The 19,918-nt window shown below is 41.9% G+C and overlaps 1 protein-coding gene across 4 annotated transcripts; it reads left to right on the top strand.

The window, feature by feature from the left end:
* The first annotated feature begins 11,615 nt into the window (after positions 1 to 11,615).
* Positions 11,616 to 17,161, top strand: LOC106588184 (secretory carrier-associated membrane protein 3). 4 transcript variants are annotated; one of them, XM_045709558.1, is made up of 9 exons: positions 11,626 to 12,406; positions 12,873 to 12,953; positions 13,270 to 13,395; positions 13,697 to 13,817; positions 14,050 to 14,178; positions 14,769 to 14,928; positions 15,049 to 15,150; positions 15,328 to 15,445; positions 16,213 to 17,161. In XM_045709558.1, the coding sequence occupies exons 1-9, from the start codon at positions 12,353 to 12,355 to the stop codon at positions 16,363 to 16,365; spliced, it is 1,044 nt and encodes a 347-aa protein (XP_045565514.1). In that variant the 5' UTR covers positions 11,626 to 12,352; the 3' UTR covers positions 16,366 to 17,161. The 4 variants fall into 4 exon arrangements, with proteins under 4 accessions (XP_045565515.1, XP_045565514.1, XP_014032395.1 ...); XM_014176919.2 differs by having other exon boundaries at positions 11,691 to 12,406; positions 13,694 to 13,817; XM_045709559.1 differs by lacking the exon at positions 12,873 to 12,953 and having other exon boundaries at positions 11,616 to 12,406.
* The last annotated feature ends 2,757 nt before the right edge of the window (positions 17,162 to 19,918 follow it).

Raw genomic sequence — 19,918 nt, 5'->3', positions numbered from 1 at the left:
AAAAAAAGATTCCGCTAATATGTAGAATTACGTAGAATTGCATGACATTTTATAAAAAGCTAAAAAGATGATAGTTTCATGCAATGCCTTTACTATATAGGAGGTCTTTCCTCCCCTGCTCTTGTCCACGGCAGAGTATGTGAGCGGAGTTGAGCGGTTGGAAATCCCGCTCATCACTCATGGAGCTGTGCTTAGTTCCAGTGCTCCATGTTCTTTATTACCACTCTGATAAAAAACGCTCCAAGCTCACAGGAACAATACTCCTGCTCCATATTCGCTACATTCATTAAAATCACAATTGAATCAACATCCATCTATTTTTGTGACTACCTGGACCTACCAATTGGTTTTAAAGTATTGAAACCAAACCATATGGATTTGAATGAAAAGTATTTGAATAAACATGAAAAGGTTAATGTAAGAAGCGAACATAATTTCAGACTACATGTCATATTAAACAGCATATAAACACTCTAAATAGGTCAGGAGCTAGACAGGGAGCCTAACAAAGAACGAAAATGAATTATTTAGGCTATATTATTTCAATTATTTCAAGGCTATAGCCTACAAAGCAATACATTGAAGCATTTGCGAGTACGAGATAATAGGCTGGTAAGGACATAAAGCATGCAGCATTTAAACATTTCGTTGTATTAAATCAATATAGTCTATAAATTGCACATTTAGGCTGTGACTTACTTAGAATTAAATACAAACGAAACGAAAAATAACTTATTAGTGCCTTTGAATTCATTTTTAGAATTTATAGAAACACGAGTTTGGCCAGTCTGTGGTTTCAGGCTCAAGTGACCCAGATAGCAATGAGTAATCGGCCCAGAAGCGGCCCTTTTCCAGGGGGCCGGAACTGATTGAATCGGCCCGGAATCGGGTGTCGGACTCGGCAGGGAATCAAAATGAATAACTGCCCAGAATCGGCCCAAGTACATCGGGCCGTTTCCGTCTACCGGAATTCAGCCGACTTTGCCGGCATCTTACCAGAATCCCCCAGAAGCGGCCCGGTGCAAATTTAAATAAATGTATACAAAATTACCCTATTTAGTAATTTTAAATATTACTATTATACATTTTATACATACAAATTATACCCATCCACAAAAAAAAAATTGTGTCGGAGGAAACACAATACACCTGGTGACCATGTCAGCGTGCCTGGCCCGCCACAGGAGTCGTTACAGCGCGATGGGACAAGGACATCCCGGCAGGCCAAACCCTTCCCTAACTCGGACTACGCTGGGCCAATTGTGCGTCGCCTCATGGGTCTCCCGGTCACGGCCAAGCACAGGTCTCGAACCAGCATCTGTAGCAATGCAGTTTGCACTACGATGCAGTGTTGAGACCGCTGCGCCACTCGGGAGGCTCCATCCACAAAGTTTTTGATGCTTATCAATTGCCTTGCACAAAGTAGCAAAATACTAAAATACTACACAGGACTCTTAAAGAATTTCATTTAAATGTTAATTGTATTTTTTGATCACAGAAACAGTGAGAAAATATGGAAAAATGTATTATGAAATGTTAATTATATAAAGCAGCCCGTGTAATCATCTTCCAGAGAGTAGCACCAATTCACCCGAGCCCCAAGTAATACATTTGGGCCAGATAACTGACACCGGAATCGCCCCGAGCTCAATCCCCACATCCTAGCCATAAGCAATACTGCCGAAGGCGGCCCAGACTCGGGCCACATGATGTCAGCCGAGTCTGACTCTCAGCCGAGTGCCCCGACTCTCAGCCGGAATCGGGCCAGATCCACTGTGCAAGCTGGGATGGCCTGAAGAGCAGGCCAGCAGTGGAGAATATCCTCTCTACACCTGCAGAGCCACTGGGGATGATAAACATGCATTTGGCCACTCTTGCCAGGCTGGGCAGTAATGCAGTTTTTTATTTTACTATAGGTAGGCCTAAAGGCTTTCTGGCAAAATAACCCAATCAAAACGGAAAGCTCCTTGAACGTGGGAATATGGCAGGCCTATTGGGCCAAAATCAATTATGGCCTATTTTAAAGATAATAGAACGAAAATGAACAGAACGTTTAAGAGATCTGATTTGTTGTTTATAAACACTTTGCTACGATGACACATTTAGTCATCTACCCACCTCGTTCCTTACTTTTAGCATGTGCACGTAGTAAGTACACCATCATACTTTTGGGATAAGTGTATTTTCAGATTTCACATTGATTCTTTAGTTGTGGATTTTTTATGTAGCCAGTGTGTAACAACTGCCATATCCTGCACGTAGAACAATGCCATCTGGTCTATAACCTAACAGTTTAGTACCATACCAGCAGGTGGCATCCAAGCCTTACACATAACAGTGGACACTACATCACTGCACTCCCTCTCTTCCTCCCGACTGCCTTCCATTTTTGATTACATTTAGCTTCATTGTTACAGCGGCCACTTGAGTGTCTGGTCAATATAACGGATAATCTGTGACTCTGGTTATCAGATAATCCAATGACACCAGGTAAACAATGCCCCCCTCAGGCAGAAAGTGTTATATTAAGAAGTGGGACTCGTGTCCCTGGCTGGCTGCTACTCAAAGATATCTTATTAGGTCAAAGATCAAATTCCCTGCAATAAACTTACAAATACACTGAGTATACCAAACATTAGGAACACCTTACTAATATTAAGTTGCATGGACTCTACAAGGTGTCGAAAGCGTTCCATGGGGATGCTGTCCCATGTTGACTCCAAAGCTTCCCAAAGTTGTGTCTAATTGGCTGGATGTCCTTTGGGTGGTGTACCATTCTTGATACACACGGGAAACTGTTGAGTGTGAAAAACACAGCAGTGTTGCAGTTCATGACACAAACCGGTTCGCCTGTCACCTACTACCATACCCCGTTCAAAGGCATTTAAATATTTTGTCTTGCCCATTCACCCTCTGAATGGCACACAAACATAATCCATGTCTCAATTGTCACAAGGCTTAAAAATAATTGATTTACCTGTCTCCTCCCCTTCATCTACAATGACTAAAGTGGATTTAACAAGTGACATCGATAAGAGATCATAGCTTTCACCTGGTCAGTCTGTCATGGAAAGAGCAGGTGCTGTTAATGTTTTGTATGCTCAGTGTATATTAGCATAACTACACAGAACCACAGACCAGTGGAAAATGAGAGGCCCAACTCCCTATTAAAATGTTTCCCATTGCTCAAGCAACATGCCTCCGCTCCACCATGGCTAAAAGGCTCTGCATGGTCGATCCGATATCTGCAGTGGCCATACAGCATTTACTGTGATACGGCCTCCACAGGTCTACACCGCACCACTTGTAGTGATTCAGGGCTAATCGCTATAGCCATCCAACTCGCTTGCACAAGCAACTGACCAAGCAACCTCTTCTGAGATGCTCAAGTCCATTACCCAATGCTTGACATAGGAGCTCAGCCAAGATGGAATGAAGTAAAAAGCCTGCACCATGAGGAGCACGTGATGCCGCGGAGCTGAGCAGACGTTGACAAACCGAGCTCTTCAAAGTTATTCTATTATTACCTAAATAACAACGTTGAAACAATATTCTAACATCGGCTGATAAATTGTCAAGTACTTACCTTCCCAAAGAGCCATGGACCTTCGACCGAAAGGCAAGAAGGACGACCAAAACGTTGTTGATTCCCAAGATAACGATAACGCCACAGCTAGCAAGATTAGCATTAGCCCTCATAACTCAGACGACAGTTCCAGACTGTTGCTCTCGGCAGCCTCTTGCGAGTCTGCCGACATGCTGGCTACTCTCCTCCGGGAAATTCAGGATGGTAACAAAGGTCTTTCTATGAAAATTGACAAGAAATCGGCTGAACTCCATTCCTCCATTGACGACCTGAAATCCTCCTTGAATGATCTCCTTTTGAGAATGACTGAGGCCGAGTTGCGCATTAGCACAGTTGAAGATACCACCGCTCGACATGACCAGGTTCTGATACAACTGCAGAAGGACAACGCCTACCTCAAAAACAAAGTAGACCAGATGGAGAACCAGAGCAAACGTAATAATATCCGTGTGGTGGGATTGAAAGAGCACAGCGAGGGCCGTGACCCGGTCCGTTTCTTCACTCAATGGATCCCGGATGTCCTAGGCATAATCAACTTCACCAAGCCGCTGGAAATCGAACGCGCCCACAGAACATCAGCGCCGAAACCCCGGCCAGATGAGCACCCACGGGCCATCCTGGTCAGGTTCCTTCGTTTCCAAGACAGAGAGAAGATAATGCAACTCGCAAGAGCCAAAGGGGACATCACCATCGATGGCAAGAGGGTCAGCCTTTCCCGGATATGAGTGCCGATCTTGCCAGACGTCGCAAGCAGTTCAGACCTGCCGCCAAAGCACTGAAGGAAAAGAACATCACCGGCTACAAAGGCAAAGGCCGAAGCCATATCTTCAACACACCGGGAGAAGTGTTCACTTTTCGCAAAGAACTGAACCGCGTCTGAAAACGGTCTCTCTGGGGGATAAGATCCAGTTTGTTTGTTTTCTCTTATCTGGACTGAACTGCTGATATCTTCTTGGAATTTGGATCCGTTTACCCCACTATCCGGTCGCTATTATTGATTTGTACATTTTCAACTAACCGTTTTTTTCCCCCAGAGGGGAGTTCTATTACATTTACAGGAGAGTATATTTTGGTTTAGTCAATATCCACTGGGCGAGGCAAATAAGTGGGCTTAGGCCCACTACTTTCCCCCCATTTATGTTTCTCCTCTCCAGTAAAGAGACTCAAGCAGCCCTTACCGTGGGCAGTAAATATTCAGCCATAAATGTCTATTCACAAAGTTTGTTTTCAATTTAGAGAGCTCGCAGGTTTTAGTTTACGCCAAGGTTTAGCTAGTAAGAGCAAGATGGAAAGCGAGCAGCAACGTATCTCTACAAGTGTATTCATGTTTGATTGTTGGGATTGTTGTTTTAGTCTGACAATCGGGGTGGGCGGGATTTTTTTTCCTTCTTTTTTTCCATGTTTATTGTGGTTTCCTTCCTGAAGAGACACACAGGTCACTTATGCCTTCAAACCAAAGTTGAAACATTTCCTGACTATTTACATATGAGAGATTTCAATTCGGTTACATATTTGAAACCCAACCTATGCTTAATCCACTAAAATATGTCACATTCAACGTAAAATGTCTTAACAGCCCGATTAAAAGGAAAAGAGTCTATACATACCCTTAAGAAATTAAAGGTTAACATTGTGTTTCTACAAGAAACACATCTTACAGCCAGCGAACACAAGAAATTGAAGAGGGAATGGGTAGGACAAGTTTTCGCGTCCTCTTTTAACTCCAAAGCAAGAGGAACTGCAATTTTGATAAGTAGACACATCCCCTTCTGCGTCAACAACACCATCTCTGATCCCTCGGGCAGGTTTGTTTTGGTGCAGGGGCATATGTTTTCAGAGTCTTGGACCCTGTTGAATATTTATGCTCCTAACTTCGATGACCGTATGTTTATACAGAATGTCTTCCTTCAGGTCGCTCAGGCACCACCAGGATGGCTACTGGTTGGAGGAGATTTTAATTTTTGTTTAGATACAGTTCTTGATAGGTCCTCTGATAAACTCTCACTTCTTACCAAAGCCGGCAAGCTCACCATGTCATTCATGAAAGATCTTAACTTACTAGACATCTGGAGACAGTTGCACCCACAGGATAAGGACTACTCTTTTTATTCACACCCACACAAGACACACACGCATAGATAACTTTTTACTATCGACACAACTGTTTCATAGAGTGTTAGATATGGAGTATCTCCCCAGATTGCTTAGTGACCATTCTCCTCTGGTATTATCAATCTCCATTCCTACCAAGGTAAATGGAGCATATAGATGGAGACTAAATTCGACACTCCTAAAGCAACCTGAATTTTGTGCATTTATCAAAGCGCAGATCAATATTTTTACTTTGACAAACAAACCCTCCGCTCCTAACAGTTTCATTCTTTGGGACACATTGAAAGCCTATCTGAGGGGACAGATAATTTCCTATACTAAAGGGTTGAAGAGAAAACACGGTGCGGAACTGAATGTCCTTGAATCTGAAATCTCCGAGCTAGAGAAAACCTACCAAAGAGGCCCGACTAAAGATCTATACAGGCTTTTGGTAAATAAAAAAACTGAAATATAATATTCTGAACACATATCAGGCTGAGAGGGCCATCACTAAATCAAAACAGCGTTATTACGAGCTTGGAGAGAAAGCTCACAAAGTATTGGCATGGCAACTGAAACCAGAGGAAAGTAAGAGGACAATTAATGCTATAGAAACTCTTACTAATGAGATATCTTTCGACCCTACTGAAATTAATAACACTTTTAAGAAATACTATGAAGACCTCTACACTTCCCAATCAAGCGATGATCTATCAGAGATCGACTCCTTTCTCTCCTCTCTCAACCTCCCATGCCTGTCAGAGGAAGACAGAGAGCGCCTGAGTGAACACTTCTCAGCTCCTGAGTTGTTGGAAGCCATTTAATCCTTACCTTCTAATAAATCTCCTGGGGAGGATGGCTTCCCTCCAGAGTTCTATAAAGAATTTAGGGAGCTGTTGGTCCCCTACCTTATGGAGGTACTTAAAAAATCCGGGGAAGACAACTGCTTTCCAGAGTCTTTCTCTCAAGCAGTGATTACTGTAATCTACAAGAAAGGGAAAAACCCGCTAAAGTGCGCCTCCTATAGACCAATCTCTCTCCTTAACACAGATTGTAAACTGGTCACCAAGATGCTATCTAAGAGACTGGAGTCATGTCTTCCCCTGTTGGTCAACTCAGATCAGACTGGCTTCATAATTAATAGATTGTCCTCCAATAATCTCAGAAGGTTCTTTGATATAATTCACCATGCTAACAAAAACAAAATACCTAGTGTCGCAGTCTCCCTCGACGCTGAAAAGGCCTTTGATAGGGTTGAATGGCCATACCTTTTTCGCGTCTTGGACAAGTTTGGTTTAGGTACCGTGTTTGTAAATTTGATAAAATCACTCTACAAATCTCCTAAAGCTAGGATTGCTACCAATGGGATTACTTCCTCCTCTTTCCCTCTCTATAGGGGGAACAGACAAGGTTGCCCAATTAGCCCCCACCTCTTTGCCCTCACCATCGAACCGTTGGCTGAAGCTATTAGAACGTGTCCTGACATACATGGCTTGAGGTGGGCCCCCAGACCCATAAGTTATCACTCTTTACGGACGACCTTATCTTATTTCTAACAAACCCAGAACGTTCCCTCTCTCACTTGCAGATCCTACTGCAGTGTTATAGTTCTTTCTCTGGATATAAGGTTAATTTTGATAAAAGCGAAATATTACCGTTGTCTGTCTTTGACCATCATACCATCAAGCACAAGTTTCCTTTTAGATGGTCGCCTCTGGGCTTCACATATTTGGGCATGATGGTAACCTGAACAACCTCTATAAACTCAATCTTGCCGGCTTGTTGCAAAAGGTGGAGGGTGACCTGTGTAAGTGGATGGACTTGCCCCTCACTCTACTGTGTAGAATCAATGTGATTAAAATGAATGTCCTGCCCAGATTTCTATATTTGTTTCAATCTCTCCCTATCCCTGTACTCGCAGCATTCTTTTCCTCTCTCGACAAGCTGACCAGACGGTTTATCTGGCATGGCAAAACCCCGAGGGTTAGCCTGGACAAACTGACCCTTGATTACGGTCAAGGGGGCTTAAACCTCCCCAATTTTAGAATGTACTACTGGGCTGCACAGTCTAGGTTTCTGGCTCAGAGGTTTGACAATGGTCCCTCTCCCTCATAGTTGAACATTGAAACGCTTGAGGTAAATGATGACACAGGGGCAGAATTGTTTTACAAATGGGACAGAAAATCTTTAAAAACCATCACAGACAACCCTTTAATCATACATTCTGTCCTGGCATGGTGCAAACTGCATGAGCTGTTCAGACGAGAGGGATTTCTTTCCCCTAAAACCCCTTTATGGAACAATAGATTGATCCCTATGTTTTTCCAGAATAGTAACTTTAGACCATGGTCTGATAAGGGGATCACTCTTCTGGAACACTGTTATGAGGAGGGAGTTCTTATGTCTTTTGATCAGCTGAAACAGAAATACCACTTGTCTAACAGGGACTTCTTTAGCTACCTACAGCTACGAAACTTTATTAGGGTGACTCTCAAGGGACAATGGAACCTACCTAAGATGTCACCTATTGAACAACTCTGCCATGCAGACCAACCACTATTCAAGACCATTTCCCGTGTTTACGATGCTCTTATGTCAGGATTAACGCTGCCTGAGCTAGATAAACCCCGACTTAGATGGGAAAAAGATCTGGGTATTGATCTTGATGAGGTTCTATGGAGTGACCTATGCAGGGATGGTGTTACATCCACATTGAACTCCAGATACAGACTGATCCAGTTTAATTTCCTCCATCAGCTCTATATCACCCCATCTAGACTGCACAAGTTCAACCCTGATATCTCCTCCCTATGTTTTAGATGTGGCTCAGATGAAGGAACATTCCTCCATTCCACTTGGCAGTGTTCAAAGCTACACGGCAGGGGGTATGCAATACAATATCCTCAATTCACAGGGTTGCATTCCCTTTAGACCCGGAGGTCTGTCTACTGGGTAACTTTACTAACATCAATCTTAGGCAAAGCCATACTATAAAGCTAACAGAAATATTGCTAGCGATTGCCAAGAAATGTATTGCCTTGAAATGGAAATCGGATTCCTCCCTGCCAGTTGCAAAGTGGCTATCGGAAGTTAATAGTTGTATCCCACTGGAGAAAATCACTTACTGCTTGAGGAATAAGTTAAAGACATTTTACAGAATTTGGCAACCTTTTATTGACTATATGGAGAATCTCCCCCCACGTCACATTGATTGAATCTCTAGATAATCCTTATATAATATTTCACACGTAATGTATAATATGTAGCTTACGGTAGATGACCATATGATATAATGTCTCATTATTATTATTTTTATTTTACTCTTTATTATGACTTTTATGTATTATGTATGGTTGTATAAATTATTATTTATTTTATTTTTTTTAAATGACGCTCGTCTGTTACCGTCACTTTGTCCTATTGTTGTCTAATTTCACTTTTGTTTTGAATGTGCTTAATTGGAAAATGCACAAAAAATATATATATATAAAAAATAAAAAGCCTGCACCATTTTCCCACCTGCATCTCCATCACGAATCTCCCCATTGCTCCCAACAAAATTAGCCTGCATTTAAAATATTGTTTATATGTGTATTTCACACTATGTTGAGGTAAAAGTCAGAGTATAATGCTTGTATGGATGTCAACCCCAATATGTGTTCATGTCATCAATCAAATGCATTAGTTACAGTTAAAAACTACTTTGACTACCACCACCGGTTTCTGTATGCTATCTATTTTTTTATATATTTTTTATTTATTTCACCTTTATTTAACCAGGTAGGCTAGTTGAGAACAAGTTCTCATTTACAACTGCGACCTGGCCAAGATAAAGCAAAGCAGTGCAACACAAACAACAACACAGAGTTACACATGGAATAAACAAACATACAGTTAATAATAAAATAGAAAAAGTCTATATACAGTGTGTGCAAATGAGGTAGGATAAAGGAGGTAAGGCAATAAATTGGCCATAGTGGTGAAATAATTACAATATAGCAATTAAACACTGGAGTGATAGATGTGCAGAAGATGAGTGTGCAAGTAGAGATACTGGGGTGCAAAGGAGCAAAATTAATACAATAAATAACAGTATGGGGATGAGGTAGTTGGATGGGCTATAGATATGAGTCTCCAGCTTCGGTGATTTTTGCTATGCTATGCTACAATCTTATACGAACATGAGTTAGTATTTAGCAGTATCTTTTTCTAAACCTGAAAAGGGACAACTTCTAAATGTTATGCAGCGAAAACAGCGAAATATATCCAAATCGGATTTTAGTAACCACATTCTGGGCCTGTTACAATACATCAGCCATGACGTATTGGATAAATATCCACTTTGTTAGATCAGATTTGTTGAATGTGCACCAATCCAGCGTCCTTCTATCCCCCACGTTCTGCATTCCATTGACCTCTTTACCACATCTATCCCCATTACCTCCCTGATCTCTTTCCAGGAGTTCAAACTCATTTTCATGTCTTCGAAATCCCTACACGAGGTATAATAAAGATGTTTATATTTGTGTTTATACTTGTTCTGATAGCCGCAGTGGAGCAGGAGGAAAGCTTCAAGTTCCTCGGTGTACACGTCACTGACGATCTGAAATGGTCCACCCACACAGACAGTGTGGTGAATAAGGCGCAACAGCGCCTCTTCAACCTCAGGAGGATGAAGAAATTTTGCTTGGCACCTAAAACCCTCACAAACTTTTTCAGATGCACAATTGAGAGCATCCTGTCGGGCTGTATCACCACCTGGTACAGAAACTGCACCGCCCACAACCGCAGGGCTCTCCAGAGGTTGGTGCGGTCTGCCCAATGCATCACCAGGGGCAAACTACCTGCCCTCCAGGACCCCTACAGCATCCGATGTCACAGGAAGGCCAAAAAGATCATCAAGGACAACAACCACGCGAGCCACTGCCTGTTCGCCCCGCTGTCATCCAGAAGGCAAGGTCAGTACAGGTGCATCAAAGCTGGGACCGAGAGACTGAAAAACAGCTTCTATCTGAAGGCCATCAGACAGTTAAATAGCCATCACTAGGCGGCTTCCACCCGTATATGTAACCCTGCACCTTAGAGGCTGCTGCCCCATATACATAGACTTGAAATCACTAGTCTCTTTAATAATGTTTACATATTTTTGCTTTACTCACACTTGGCAAGGCGATGCTTTGCGTAGCTCGATTTGGCCTCTGCAAGCCTCCAGAGGATCCACAATAGCGTCAAACCCTCCATATGGAGCCTCCAGATCGCATAAATTGGCTTTAAATTAGTTTTTCCAAAGCGTCTTTGCAATCTGCACTTATAACATCTTGTTCTAGGGTTGCAAGTAATATCACCACACCGGCACCCAACATGAGAACAGGCACCTATTTCGCCTTTTAATTTTACTCAAGCACTGATTTCAACTATAGGATTAGGGTTAGTAATTTTATCCGACTTCTCTTTCTTTGACCCAAGGTGCAGGAGCCTGGCTCCGGGTAACTCCAGCTCAATTCTGAGTGAACCCACAGTGGTTTTCTTTTGCCCCAGGGCTAAGGCAAATCATCAAACTCAAATCAAATCAAATGTATTTATAAAGCCCTTCTTACATCAGCTGATATCTCAAAGTGCTGTACAGAAACCCATCCTAAAACCCCAAACAGCAAGCAATGCAGGTGTAGAAGCACGGTGGCCAGGAAAAACTCCCTAGAAAGAACTGCAGGAACTGGCCTATTAATTCAAGGAGCGACAGTGACACCCTGTGGTGGATATTTTCTTAATTTTTCCTGGATGGAAATCTACCTCTTATCTTTTTTCACCTCTGCCATATTTTCCCCTTTCCACTATCATGATTCAAACTATATAATACATAGAGTAGTTGCGTGGAATACAGAGGGGAGGAAAGGATGGCTGAGGGCAGTAGCAGAGAAGCGCACGTGCCTGTTCATTGCTACGCTACCCCCATGTGTGGCTACCACATTGGGCATAATTAAAGGCGGGGGAAATCAACGGTTTCGTGATTATTAAGTGGCATGGATATCATGAAATGAATTGGTAAATTAAAAAATATATCCGTTTCCTGCAGTAGTCGAGGGGTTTTGCCCAACTACGCACGTGCTTCTTCTGTAGCTGCAGTCACATGACATTACTTCCTGGATCACATTTGTTTGTGCAGCGGCCAAAAACATGTTTATTGTTATTGCAGGCATTAACAAACGGAATCTTCCAGCAAAATATGACAGAATGAGAAACGGCGTTAAATAGAATATAAGGATATAGCTAGACAAGTCAATTAAATCAATAGATATACATGTTCGGCAATATCTTGACAGATTGCGGCAACGTCTTCGGTCGATAACAGATAAATATCTTGGCTACCGTTATCAGCTTGCTAGCTGGTTACATGTGTGTTATATTTGGCGATAAATCTATAACTGAAATATATAAACAACTGGCTAGCTAGACAATGACAACCCCAATACAGACATAACATCTAACAGTTTTTTTTTTTTTTTGCCAGGAAGCTGCTGTAGCTTGCTACTAGTAGCGAACCAAGTCAGCAGAATATAGCTAACGTTAGCTAGACAGCCTCCGAAATAACGGGAAACAGGTTGTTGGCAAACTGTTGTCAGTAGAAAGGTTTTCTATTTCAACTAAGCAGGACATACAGAATTGCTGTAAAAAGAAATGTCAAAATACACAAGTTTTCCGGAACCAGGCGACGACCACAACCCTTTCCAGGTGATATGATATGGGATCGTCAAATACTTTACTTAGCTACTGTTATTGTATTCATTTTTTAGCTAACGTTACAATGTTGGTGAAAACAATGCATGATGTTTCGCCTGTTGCACTGTAAAGTCATGGCATACGTGCTGTTACTCATTACATGTGATGTCGCCGCTTTCTCCATGCTCTAACCCAGGCTATTCTAATGATATATCTAGTAGCTGAACATGTTTTTGTGTACGAAGGGCTCATTGAATGAAATAGAACATATTGATACTTACGTGGTAAGGATATGTCCCAAATGGGTCCCTATTCCCTACGTAGAGCACTATTTTGATTCTACTGTTCAATGTAGTACACCATTTAGGACGTCACCTATATAATTAGAAATTATAATGAAATATTAATATAGTAATAGGATCTCTGACATTTATTTTATGATGTTCTGTTAGTGATATTTATCTTGTCTGTATGTCAGGACCCTGCAGTGACTCAACACAGCAGCAACACTGAGTATGCCACACTGGATCTTTACAACCCATTTGACAATAAAAATGGGGTAAGAGTGTAGTTTGTGTCAGAATATGAATGCTTTGGAGATTCAGTATATGCAGTAATAGTAATGCAGTATGGTAATAATGCATACAGGAATATATTGGCTAGCTGTATGGCATCATTCCTCATGGATGTGCTTTTGGCAGAGTAGCAGGAATGCCACTACGTTCCAAACAATTGGACATGGTAACATGCCACGATGCTCCACTCCCATACAGAGTTGTTTGGACATATGCTCTATAGCCACTCTTTGCTTGTGGTCATTATAAACGCTATTGGTAATTATATAGGTTGATTTCTTGTCGTAATCCACTCTCTAGCCCCCACCACCAGCCTATGCAGCAACTGCTCCATCCGCCCCCCAACCTGTTGTTCCTGCAACAACCCCACCCAGCAGGACTACACCCACAGAGCCCCGCAACTATGGCACCTCCTTCACCCCCCAGGTACTTGTTCCATATATATTAGACAACTATCAGGAGTCACCTGTGCAGGTTGTAGAATTAACTTCATACAGCTAGAAATAATACTCATAGACAAGCAACTCATATTTCTGTATGATAAATACATTTCCTGATGTTTATTTACTACTATTTACTACTATTTATGTTTACTTGACATGGAACACCTGCACTTATCAGACTAATTTCTACGAAATCAACTTCTGTATTTCTACTAAGGTACATGGAGCTATATTCAGCTCTGCATTAAAGCCTGACATTTTCCTTCTCTCTCTCTCTTTAGCAGACCGCGGTCAACGCCACCACAGCAGAGCTCCTGAGGAAGCAGGAAGAGCTTGAGAAGAAAGCCCGCGAGCTGGAGAGGAGGGAGAGGGAGCTGGACTCACACGCCCTCGGCTCTGGAGCCAGTAAGAGAGGGAGTTTGTCGTTGTGATGATGATAGAGATTGGTTTGAGAGAAAAAAAAGTGTATCCATGAGTCTGATATGAAATGATTGAGGGGTGGGGGGAGGGTGTTAATAAAGGAAGGATTGGATTACCGTATACTGGTTCCTAACTGCACATGTAACATTGGGAAACAAAGATTGCTCCCATTGCTGAATGATTTGAAGTAACACTCTCTTCCCTCATTTTCTGTCAGCTCGTCAGAATAACTGGCCTCCCCTGCCCTCTTTCTGCCCTGTGGGACCCTGCTTCTACCAAGACATCAACATGGAGATCAGCCAGAGCTTCCAACGCACTGTCTCCATCATGTATTACTACTGGATGTGTAAGTTTCCCTGTCTGTGCCTGTCTGTCTGTCTGGTGAAGTCATCTGTAACACTTCCATGAAAGAATGATGATTAGAATAATGCTTAGATTAAATGTTTTATGAAAATGTTAAGCACTTTAAGAATGTTACCTAATACTTAATAACACTGTTAAAATGTAGAGATTTCTCAAATTCATTTACAACAATTTGGAAGTGATACATTAATCACAAGGTGTACCTGTGTGCGTTCAATGTACCAATCTAACTATCTCTTTATCCCTTTCCCTTACAATGCAACTTTAAAGTGCTCTAGTATCCAAACTACAGTTCTGACCTCCCTACCTTTCTCTTCTTATTTTGCCTACATACCTATGCATCTCTCCATCTCTGGTCTGCATCTCTGTCACCTACCTTGTCTCATTTCTCTTTAACCCCTTTTCTCATCATTTCCCCCTTCATCTACTCTTCACTTCCTTTCTCCCCATCACTTTTCATGCTCTCATTCACTCCCCTCTCTCACTCCCTTGCTCTCCCTCCTCATCCTTCACTCATCCTTCACACCCATCCTTCACTCTTCCTTTTCTCTTCTTTCTCTCCCCCTCTCCTAGTCACAGCCTGCACACTGGCGTTTAACTTAATTTCCTGCCTGAGTCTGTTCTGTGTGGATCCTTCTGGTGGTGTTGGGCTGGGCCTGGCCATCCTCTGGGTCCTCCTTTTCACCCCCTGCTCCTTTGTCTGTTGGTACAGGCCTGTGTACAAAGCCTTCAGGTGCGTACTATTGCACATTTCCAATTTAGGGGCTTGTCATTACAAAATGGACATGATATATTTAGGTTCCCTCTTTATATCAGGTTACAGTGAACCTATGAATGCATATTTTTCTTTCAGGAGTGACAGCTCCTTCAACTTCTTCGCCTTCTTCTTCATTTTTTTCGTCCAAGTGATCTTCTACGTCATCATGACCATTGGCATTCCTGGTTGGGGTTTCAGGTATGTGCCACAAACAAGCCAACCATGTTACAATTACTATATCTTTACCTTTACTGTATTACATCTCCTATAGAGTACATTCCTCATACACCTATCCTTCACACTCCCCTTGTCTCTATTTGTCTTCTTTCTTTGTGACTGTCTCTCTCCTTCCCTCCCTGTCTCTGTTCCACTCAGTGGCTGGATTGTGAGTCTGGGAGCTCTGAAGACTAGCGTGCCTGTTGGTGTGATCATGATGCTCAATGCCATCCTATTCACTGCCCAGGCTGCCATGGGGGTCGTCTTGCTCAAGAGGGTAAACCTGAAATGAAGGCGAGGGATGGGAATTTAGCCGGTTTTAACCAGGCTAAAGGGTATTGTATGCTAGGGCAAATCAGGACAGTGTGGAGTAATTACAGTAGGTACACAATGGCTTGGAATTAGGTACAACATGGGGGAGGAAAGAATAGGATGAGGGTAAAAAGGCTACAACATATACACCTAGCTTCTCACATCTTTTTCATCTTGACCCAGTATGTCAATAAACATTTAGAATCGTCCACAGAAATTAAAGTAATTGTTTCGGATTTTCAGAGTATTATTTACAGTATTGTTTTCAGATTGATGGCGAGTATGGTGTTGAGATATGGAAAATTCCACGGCAACAGTTATACTGAGACTAAGATTCATCACTCTAAAAAGCAATGTCAAACAAAAACCAATGATTGCAAAGTTAAACAAACCTTGGAACTCTATGCACTAGGACTACTTTTAACAATTTCCACTGAATAAAACACAGTGCAGATGCAAAGTTTGGCAACAATATAACAGTTTGTGCTGTTTGTGCCGTCATTCTGTTACCAAACTTTACATCTGCACTGTTCTTGTGTAGATGTGTTTTTGTAAAATGTTTAGTGGAAATTATAAGTAGTCCTTTTCATAGTATGGTTTGTTTAACTTTGCAATCATTGTCTTTTGTTTGACATACTTTTTTAGTGAAAAACGGAGTCTCAGTGTCACTCTGTTACTGTGGAATTGCCCATATGTATCATGTATCAAAGCCTGTCTTCCTCTCCCCTCCAGGTCCACTCTCTGTACAGGCAGACCGGTGCCAGCTTCGTGAAGGCTCAGGCTGAGTTTGCCACTGGAGTGATGTCCAATCAGGCTGTACGCCAGGCAGCTGCCAACGCCACTGCTTCTGCAGCTCAGGGGGCCTTTACTGGTGCGGCTCGATAGAGAGAGGGAAGGCAAGCAAGTAGGTCAAGGGAGCTGGTAGAGAGCGAGAGAGGGATAGGTACAGTATGTATGAGGGTGTATAGTACAAAAGGAGTAGGCAAGACTCAGGTGTTTTGATAAATTGTTACATCAAAGTACAGTGCCTTGCGAAAGTATTCGGTAATTTTTTGTGAAGAATCAACAACAAGTGGGACACAATTATGAAGTGGAACGAAATTTATTGGATATTTCAAACTTTTTTAACAAATAAAAAACTGAAAAATTGGCCGTGCAAAATTATTCAGCCCCTTTACTTTCAGTGCAGCAAACTCTCTCCAGAAGTTCAGTGAGGATCTCTGAATGATCCAATGTTGACCTAAATGACTAATGATGATAAATAGAATCCACCTGTGTGTAATCAAGTCTCCTTATAAATGCACCGGTTAAAGCGCAGAGCATCTTGAAGAACAAGGAACACACCAGGCAGGTCCGAGATACTGTTGTGGAGAAGTTTAAAGCCGGATTTGGATACAAAAAGATTTCCCAAGCTTTAAACATCCCAAGGAGCACTGTGCAAGCGATAATATTGAAATGGAAGGAGTATCAGACCACTGCAAATCTACGAAGACCCGGCCGTCCCTCTAAACTTTCAGCTCATACAAGGAGAAGACTGATCAGAGATGCAGCCAAGAGGCCCATGATCACTCTGGATGAACTGCAGAGATCTACAGCTGAGGTGGGAGACCTGTCCATAGGACAACAATCAGTCGTATACTGCACAAATCTGGCCTTTATGGAAGAGTGGCAAGAAGGAAGCAATTTCTTAAAGATATCCATAAAAACTGTTGTTTAAAGTTTGCCACTAGCCACCTGGGAGACACACCAAACATGTGGAAGAAGGTGCTCTGGTCAGATGAAACCAAAATCAAACTTTTTGGCAACAATGCAAAACGTTATGTTTGGCGTAAAAGCAACACAGCTCATCACCCTGAACACAACATCCCCACTGTCAAACATGGTGGTGGCAGCATCATGGTATGGGCCTGCTTTTCTTCAGCAGGGGCAGGGAAGATGGTTAAAATTGATGGGAAGATGGATGGAGCCAAATACAGGACCATTCTGGAAGAAAACCTGATGCGAGTCTGCAAAAGACCTGAGACTGGGACGGAGATTTGTCTTCCAACAAGACAATGATCCAAAACATAAAGCAAAATCTACAATGGAATGGTTCACAAATAAACATATCCAGGTGTTAGAATGGCCAAGTCAAAGTCCAGACCTGAATCCAATCGAGAATCTGTGGAAAGAACTGAAAACTGCTGTTCACAAACGCTCTCCATCCAACCTCACTGAGCTCGAGCTGTTTTGCAAGGAGGAATGGGCAAAAATTTCAGTCTCTCGATGTGCAAAACTGATAGAGACAGACCCAAAGCGACTTATAGCTGTAATCGCAGCAAAAGGTGGTGCTACAAAGTATTAACTTAAGGGGGCTGAATAATTTTGCACGCCCAATTTTTCAGTTTTTTATTTGTTAAAAAGTTTGAAATATCCAATAAATTTCGTTCCACTTCATGATTGTGTCCCACTTGTTGTTGATTCTTCACAAAAAATTACAGTTTTATATCTTTATGTTTGAAGCCTGAAATGTGGCAAAAGGTCGAAAAGTTCAAGGGGGGCGAATACTTTCGCAAGGCACTGTAGGTGAAAGGGGTGGGACTTGAGTTTGTGATGCATGCACAGAAGTGATGCTCCATATTTAACACTTAATTAATAGCCGAGCGGTTCAATTATCTGTGGCCAATGCTATCATGGTTGCTAAAGTGAGCTGTAAAAAGTCAATTGTCTTGATATCCCAAATGAGAATGCCTACCTATTTACACACACTATCTTTGCCAAAATCACAACTGTAAATGAGAAAAACACATTGTTTTGGGTTGTAATATTATTGCTATTATTATGTTATGTTGATGCTGTATTTGGTTGTCATGGTCGCCATTGTTCTTTCTTGATTTTAATAAAAATCAGTTGATATGCTCAATATTTTCTACTTCCCTTTGGTCACTTCACCAATACAGTATCATTAGTCATGTCAGTAACCTAACCTAAAATAGTGTATGTGTAGGCCTATTACGTCTAAGACTAATATGGGCAGAGCATGTTATTCAGTGTTGTATATAATGTAGAGTTTCTGAAAACCTCTTCAATGGACTGATAAAGATGTACTTTAGTCTTCCCTACAGACTCCTGGGAAACTACATCAATGATGCATTTCTTGCAATCCTTTTAGTCATCACTTCTGTTTATTTCTGTAACTTGTGTTTTAATATACTGAACAAAAATATAAACGCAACATGTAAAGTGTTGGTCCCATGTTTCTTGAGCTGAAATAAAAGATTCCAGATATGTTCCATTCGCACAAAAAGCTTATTTCTCTAAAATGTAGTGCACATTTGTTTACATCCCTGTTTGTGAGCATTTCTCCTTTTCCAAGATAATCCATCCACCTGACAGGTGTAGCATATTTATTTATTTTTTATTTGTTTATTTTACATTTATTTAACCAGGTAGGCAAGTTGAGAACAAGTTCTCATTTACAATTGCGACCTGGCCAAGATGAAGCAAAGCAGTTCGACACATACAATAACATAGAGTTACACATGGAGAAAAACAAACATACACTCAATAATACAGTAGAAAAATAGGTCTATATACAATGTGAGCAAATGAGGTGAGATAAGGGAGGTAAAGGCAAAAAAGGCCATGGTGGCAAAGTAAATACAATATAGCAAGTAAAACACTGGAATGGTAGATTTGTAGTGGAAGAAAGTGTAAAGTAGAAATAGAAATAATGGGGTGCAAAGGAGCAAAATAAATAAATACAGTAGGGGAAGAGGTAGTTGTTTGGGCTAAATTATAGATGGGCTATGTACAGGTGCAGTGATCTGTGAGCTGCTCTGACAGCTGGTGCTTAAAGCTAGTGAGGGAGATAAGTGTTTCCAGTTTCAGAGATTTTTGTAGTTTGTTCCAGTCATTGGCAGCAGAGAACTGGAAGGAGAGACGGCCAAAGGAGGAATTGGCTTTGGGGGTGACCAGAGAGATATACCTGCTGGAGTGCGTGCTACAGCTGGGTGCTGCTATGGTGACCAGTGAGCTGAGATAAGGGGGGACTTTACCTAGCAGGGTCTTGTAGATGACCTGGGGTCAGTGGGTTTGGCGACGAGTATGAAGCGAGGGCCAGCCAACGAGAGCGTACAGGTCGCAGTGGTGGGTAGTATATGGGGCTTTGGTGACAAAACGGATGGCACTGTGATAGACTGCATTCAGTTTATTGAGTAGGGTATTGGAGGCTATTTTGTAAATGACATCGCCGAAGTCGAGGATCGGTAGGATGGTCAGTTTTACGAGGGTATGTTTGGCAACATGAGTGAAGGATGCTTTGTTGCGAAATAGGAAGCCAATTCTAGATTTAACTTTGGATTGGAGATGTTTGATGTGAGTCTGGAAGGAGAGCTTACAGTCTAACCAGACATCTAGGTATTTGTAGTTGTCCACATATTCTAAGTAAGAACCGTCC

Source organism: Salmo salar, chromosome ssa27 (assembly GCF_905237065.1).
Source record: "Salmo salar chromosome ssa27, Ssal_v3.1, whole genome shotgun sequence".
NCBI classification, from domain to species: Eukaryota; Metazoa; Chordata; class Actinopteri; order Salmoniformes; family Salmonidae; genus Salmo; species Salmo salar.
The sequence above is the reverse complement of the archived record's forward strand: the minus strand, read 5'-3'. Positions and strand labels throughout refer to the sequence as shown.